Source organism: Panicum virgatum, chromosome 6N, assembly GCF_016808335.1.
Source record: "Panicum virgatum strain AP13 chromosome 6N, P.virgatum_v5, whole genome shotgun sequence".
Classification (NCBI taxonomy): Eukaryota; Viridiplantae; Streptophyta; class Magnoliopsida; order Poales; family Poaceae; genus Panicum; species Panicum virgatum.
Window position 1 is genome coordinate 773,586 of NC_053150.1, and position 6,512 is coordinate 780,097.

The following is a 6,512-nucleotide window of genomic DNA, read 5'->3' on the forward strand; positions in this document are numbered from 1 at the left end:
AGGCGTAGCATCTTGAGTTGTATCCATGCACCCTGGGTAGAGAGCAGCACGTCATGGCCGTGTTGAGGGTTCATGAAGAACAAAACTATTGTCTTGCCATCGGCAGCCTCTTTAGAGGGGCATCGACATGACGGTTGCACTCAGCAGCCGCACAACTGCGTCGCCATGCCTCCAACCAGGCAGCACATAGGGTCATCACTAGCCACCGCACCCCAGTGGCAGACCCAAGGCCCGGCTAGTCTGGGCATGTGCCCGGGCTCCTTGTTGTGTCGTGCGCTAGTGAGTTTCTTAGTTTCTTAATCCAATGATCTGGAGAGAGATCTGCTGGATCAAATACAATATGAACTTGTTATCAGTTGCTAGGTTGCCCCAGGCTGTAGAAGAACTTTGGGTCCGCCATTGCCACCGCCGGCACTAGCACTCGCCACGACCTCCGCCAGCAGCCTCCTCAATGCCGACGGCCAGGAAGTGGCCAGATCTGGCCACCAGCAACCTGCCGGTCGGCGCCAACAGTGGAGCAGAGTGGGGTGGCTGGGGAAAAGCTCGCTGGAGCCCTACCTAGCACCCCACCTTGGCGCCGACTATAGAGATGCTAGATCCGGCCGGGAAGAGGTCAGATCTGCCTATTGGCGACCCGCGGACCTGGTCCACACTTGGAGCTTGCTCGGCCATGGCGACCTTGAGTTTGGGGAAGGGCAACTCGGGGGAGAGGTGGATGCGTGGATGGAGGCTTCACACCGCCGCACTTGCACCCGCGCGGGCTTCTGGTAGCAGCGAGGTGGACGAACGGGAGAGCGAGGGGCTTTTGGGGAAACGGTCCGCCGGGGCCGCATGTGGGACGATATGAGCGGAAAAGGGCGGGTCGAACAATCTATGTTATATTTTCAATAAGTTTGATCAAATTGAATAAATCTGACTTAGGATAAACCTAATATGACACGTAAAAAACCAGAGGGAGTAGTAGATAAGATGATTGCTGTAGTCATCTTGTCTCAGTGATATTCTAGCGCTAATCATGTCTGCTAGGTAGCCCTATAGTATTAGAAACTCATAAAACAAACCCCTCTCCTCAGGATTCAAAGGGCGAGAAGAATAATCTCTTATCCTCGTCCTAGAACCAACCTTTATTTCTGAAGGTGACATGACCCTCGACCTAAAATTCTAAACTCTATTAATTGAGACTAGACCCAAACCGCTCTCATGTGAGTAAAATGAAAAAAAAAGAATCCTCTTATTGCCACTCCAAAACTAGCCTTTTGTTTCACAGCCTTCTAAGACTAAACATGAAAGAAATGATAAGGACATTTGTATTATTAAATGAACCTTGCCGGAAAACATTCCTTCTACGAGCATGCAGTAGATGGTATTAATTAAGAAGAGGATAACTCACTGTGTGTCTGTCGTGTAATGGTAACAGTTACCGATATAATTTGTACGCCACTACCGTTTCGGTGCCTTTTTCCGCGTGCTGCATGGGGTTCTATGTAAATGTGTCGTTATACTTTTGTGACCAACACATATTTCAATTGTCACTATTATGCTTATTTGTCATCCATGGTAAAGCTATCATTCTTCCTCATTACTAACTAATCTCCGTTTCCTTGCTACTTCTATCTCACATCCTTTGTTCTTCGGTCGATCTAATAAACCATCATGTAAATCTAGTTATTATTTAGAGTTGGCATTGTTGAACTGAAGGAAAAGACTAAGACAATAGTTATTAACCTAGAAGAGAGTACTACTAGTACTAGGTGCCGTGGGGAGACAAGCCGGTTTTTTTAGCTCCCTCCGTCCGGAAACGTTTCCCCCGCTCCAATCTCAATTTGGAGGGACGCTCACCCCCACCACTAACTTCATCCCGCCCGCTTAGCAGTTAGCACCTCCGCTCCGGCGTGCGCTCCCCCCCGGCTTGCCGCGCGAGATCTCCAAAATTCCCCGCAAACCCTAGCCCCTCTCCCTCTTCACCACTCGCCCCGCCTCCCCTTCGACTCCTCCCGCTTCCCATTCCGAGCTCGCCGCCGTTTCTTGGGGGCTGGCTGGGGCATGCTTTAGCTGCCCCCCCGCGTATGGCCTCCGACGGCGCCGCCAGCCGCCGCCCGCCCCTGGCCCAGCCTCCCAAGCGCCGCGCCGCCGGAGACCCGCTTCAGCCCGACCTCCTCACCTACAAGCGACGCCGCCGCGCCACCAGCGACAACGCCAGCGGGGGTAGCGCCGCCACATCCCGGCCCGACGAGGTGCGCATTCCCCTCCTAGCCCTAGGCGGATCTTCTTTCCCTCCCTGCGTCTTCTTTCTCTGCGACCGGGTGGATTTAGCAGAGCATCTGCCAGCTCCGGGCTGCCTTCAGCCAGCCCGCCAAGATTTCGTTTCTACTCTACTAGTATGCCGCAAGATTTCGTTTCCCAGATTCCCTTTTTCATGTCGCAATGTGTTGCCTAGGCTAGGTTTTCTTGAAATTCTCTGGCCTTCTCTTGCGGGACAGTCATGGCTTGGGCTTGTGCTTCCCAAGATTTATCATTTATTCCCCTGCTTTCTTCCTGCGCAGAATCAGATGGGCATGGTGCCACACGCCAGCAATTCCCAGCACCAGATGCTTGCCAGGCATTGGAGAAGCTGGAGGGACATGCTGGAGGGCCTCCTGCAATCCCCTGCTGTGAACCAGGGCTCTGGAGGGATTCGGAGCTGCATCCGTGATGCGCTCAGACATAATACCTGCCAGCCCCAGGAACATGTCAGTAATCCCCTCCTTCAGATTGATGGTTTCTCTTTCTCTTTTGGTTAATGGTTACCCCTTTTCTTTGTTCCCTAACAAATGTTTCTCTTTTGGTTTTCTGTATCTACCAGGGGAACCTAGGTGAGAACCGAGGAGGAGGAGGCAGAGAGAACCCAAGTGGAGAGGTACGTGATGAAGAGAACAATGGTGCCTTGGTTAAGGTAGAAGATGCAACCGCAAACAATGGCTCCTTGGTTAAGTTAGAAAATGGAACTGCAGCATCATTGGAACCCAACAAGGCAATGTGCCATAATGCTCTCTTTGACATTCTAGTCTCCGAGAAGTTTGCCTTGTTGTGTGATTTGCTAGCTGCAACTTTCCATGTCAATAAGCCTGATGTGATTGGTTTGCAAAGAATTGATGCCAAAATGAGAAATGGAGATTATGCGCAGAACCCGGCGCTTCTGGACCATGATATCAAACAGGTACCTGTTCGTTTGTTTCACTCATTTTCATCATTTATTTCTCTACTGTTTTCTCTGATAAGATAAAGCTGTACCTGAGCATTTTCTTGGGAGCCTACAGTAGGTTCTTTGAACGCTCGAGATTTGAAAGTTGCCCCTTTTGATCACGTAGATTCAGAAGGCCATACGGTTGGTCAATGGAATGATTCTTTCCATGTTGGTGCTGCCTATTTAGGTCACTTTTTTCCAGCACACCGATTGATCCTTGCAAATTCTTCTAACCATCCAAGTTCCAAACAACAGAGTTGTGGGGGGAGAAGGGTGCATGTTTATCCTACTCCATTTTAGCTACAGTAGGTTAGGTGTGCTCAACCAAAATGGCATATATGTGACCGGCTAACCACATAGCCATGTTTCTCTACTGACTTGAGGCAAATCTGAGATCTAGGGGCTGTTTGGTTGCCGCCCTGCCATGCAGTGCTGCCAGCTGCAGACGTCGGGCGCCTGGGATCGCTGCCTGGGCCAGGCACCTCTGGCCAGGAGCAAACCAAACAGGCCCTAGTGCCTCCTTTCCTATGAAGGACGCCTAATATCTGTTTTTCATAGAAAGGGATCTTTTATCTTGTCTTCATGAATTCATGCTATGTCTCTCTGCACCCACGTCATCTGCTGCCCTGAACCTCACCACACTAATTCCCTTGTGCCTCTCTCTTTTGGTGGACTACAAGGCTCAAGCTTGACCTTGACCCATTAGAGGATGTCATTAATGGATGCACATAAATCTGACATGGGCTGCAGCATGCTGCCGTGCAGTACTCAATAAGTAGGTTTAAATCTATGTATTGTGACAAAGGTTTTATTTACCGTGTTCACTTCTTTTTTAAATGGAAGAAGACAAAAGGGATAACACAATCTTAATGTTTTGGGGCGCAAGAGATGAACGATTAGATTTGGTTTACATGTTAGTACCTTCTGTACACCTCAAAGGCCAAAGCGGTTCTCTTATACTTGTTTTTCTTTTTTTTTTGTTGCCCATAAATTTGTTCTTTTGTTTTTTTTTCATGTACCAAACATCCACCCATAAACAATGCTCTTTCATTCTTTTACTATGTATTTACATTAGCGCATTCTCCACCACATCTTTCTGGTTTGAGACAAATTTGGCATATTTGTTTCTTATATGTAGATATGGAAGAAGTTTGAACAAGTTGGTCAAGAAATGGTTGGTTTGGCGAGCAGTCTTTCAGTCATTTCACAAGCGTCTTATCAAAAGCAGGTAAGCTGTTAGTTTTCCTTTAGTGTTTCCTTGACATTAATGATGCTGCTAGGCTGCTAGCACCAAGATGGATAGATGTTGACTCGATAGATGTTATTATATTGTTAAATCATTCCATTCGTGCTGGCCATTGGTAATAGAAATATTCTTTGTAGGCTTCTGGCATTTCAGAAATTGATATGACTGAGCACAAGATAGAAGTAAGTGGTGTGCCATGGCCATGTCTGTTAACCAGTGTTTCATTGTTAGTATTTGTTAAATCCCGTTACTAATTGCATTCTTCATTAGGAAACAAGTTTGGTTGGTGTTGCCCACAAAGTCCCAAGGGAGTCGACTCCCCCATGTGATTCTGGTCATTCAACCATACCAAAACGAAGTGGGACATCTGGACCAGATGGAATTTGCAAGGATTGTGGCAGAAAGGCAGATAGTGAAGGCAGAATTATCTGTGATAGATGTGAAGCTGCATTCCATGTTTCATGTCTAAAGCCTGCCATTGATGATGTCCCAGCAAAATGGTACTGTCCTGCCTGCAATGAATTAGACACAGCTATAAAGAATAACAACAATGGCAGATCACATGAAGATTGCAATGTATGCGAATGGCTTGATTTCAAGGTGCCAGAAGAACGTCCTCAGGATGCTAGCAGAACTGAGTTGGCCGTCAAAACACAGGAGAGCTCAGTCTCAAGCATGGATGGAGATAGTGAACCAGACCTCTCAACTACTGCACTATCAAACCTGTGCAAGCATTGTGGCACATGTGAAGATGAAGACAAGAAGTTCTTGGTATGCGGCCATCCTTACTGTGCTTACAAGTTCTATCATGTCCTGTGCCTGAAACAAAGCCAGATTGCAAGTGAGAAGCAAAAGAACCGATCATGCTGGTACTGCCCATCTTGCCTGTGCAGAGGCTGCTTCAAGGCCAAGGATGATGAATGGACGGTCCTGTGTGATGGCTGTGATGATGCTTATCACATATACTGCATGAATCCGCCACGCAATACTATCCCGAAAGGTTCGTGGTACTGCACATCGTGTAGTGCGCGGAGGACGGTGGATGGAATGCAGAAGTATGAGAAGTCGATCCTGCAGAGTGTTATGCATGTTCCTGGTGCCAAAAGGTTGAAGGTGTTGGCAGGTGGTGCTCCAGAGAACAAGTAACAGAAGAGCAGCAGCAGCGTGGATCAGCTTGAGAGGTGGTGTTTTCACAGGCTTAGGGAACAAGGAAGAAATGATTCTTTGGTCCCTCACTCCCTCTAAAGGGGTATACATTACTCTGACAGCTTGAATAAGGGGTTGTGTGGACACAGGAATGTCTTGTTGGCTGGTGAAGATGAGATGGTGGCATATGTAGCTGGAGATGAAATGTTGATTCCCTCTTCTGTTTTTTTTTTCTTTTCTGAATTGAAAATTCTGGTGAATATTTTGAGTAGGTTGTTGTGGTGTTATGTTGTGTGTGCCCTCCCTTACCTTGGGGCAGCACCTGACACCCTTGTTGACATGGTTTGTTGATGATAGGTACATGTTGCTCACCTTTTATTTGTTGGACAAAATGTGTATCTATATGATCCTGCGTAGGCTGTGATTGATGGTTGCGAAATTTTCTTTATGCTATATCGCTAGCTGAATCAATAAGGCAGGTAGTGTCAGTGAGTGGTACATGAATACCTTCATCTTGTGTGTGTGAATTGTGATGGCTTGGTAACCCGAGTACACAACCCAGAAGACTTTGCAGAAGGCTGAGGGCTGGGTATAATTTTGTCCTATATATCCAGCTGAATGGTTTCGAAGATATTGATGGAAGCAACCATCAACATCTGTTGTGTGCTGAGGAGAAAATGTAATGTTAGTACGGTATGTGTTCCCTGGTGTCCATGCAATGTACCTGCTGTGGTGCCTAAATTTGTTAGACAAGAAAGGGAGTCGGATGGATTTCTTGATAGCTTGATGGTACATAAGGGACAGGAGGCCTGACTGAAAAGATTACCTGAAATTCAGAGAAAAACTGGGGGTTGTCCCATGTGTGTGCATGTGGAAGGCCAAGTTGCAGCAGATGTA

The 6,512-nt window shown here is 47.4% G+C and overlaps 1 protein-coding gene across 2 annotated transcripts; it reads left to right on the forward strand.

Moving 5' to 3' along the window:
* Positions 1–1,809: 1,809 nt before the first annotated feature.
* Positions 1,810–6,063, forward strand: LOC120678813 (PHD finger protein EHD3-like). 2 transcript variants are annotated; one of them, XM_039960194.1, is made up of 6 exons: positions 1,813–2,234; positions 2,544–2,729; positions 2,843–3,196; positions 4,362–4,451; positions 4,607–4,651; positions 4,740–6,063. In XM_039960194.1, exons 1-6 carry the CDS (start codon positions 2,067–2,069, stop codon positions 5,613–5,615), a joined length of 1,719 nt encoding a protein of 572 aa, XP_039816128.1. In that variant the 5' UTR covers positions 1,813–2,066; the 3' UTR covers positions 5,616–6,063. The 2 variants fall into 2 exon arrangements, with proteins under 2 accessions (XP_039816129.1, XP_039816128.1); XM_039960195.1 differs by lacking the exon at positions 4,607–4,651 and having other exon boundaries at positions 1,810–2,234.
* Positions 6,064–6,512: the final 449 nt, after the last annotated feature.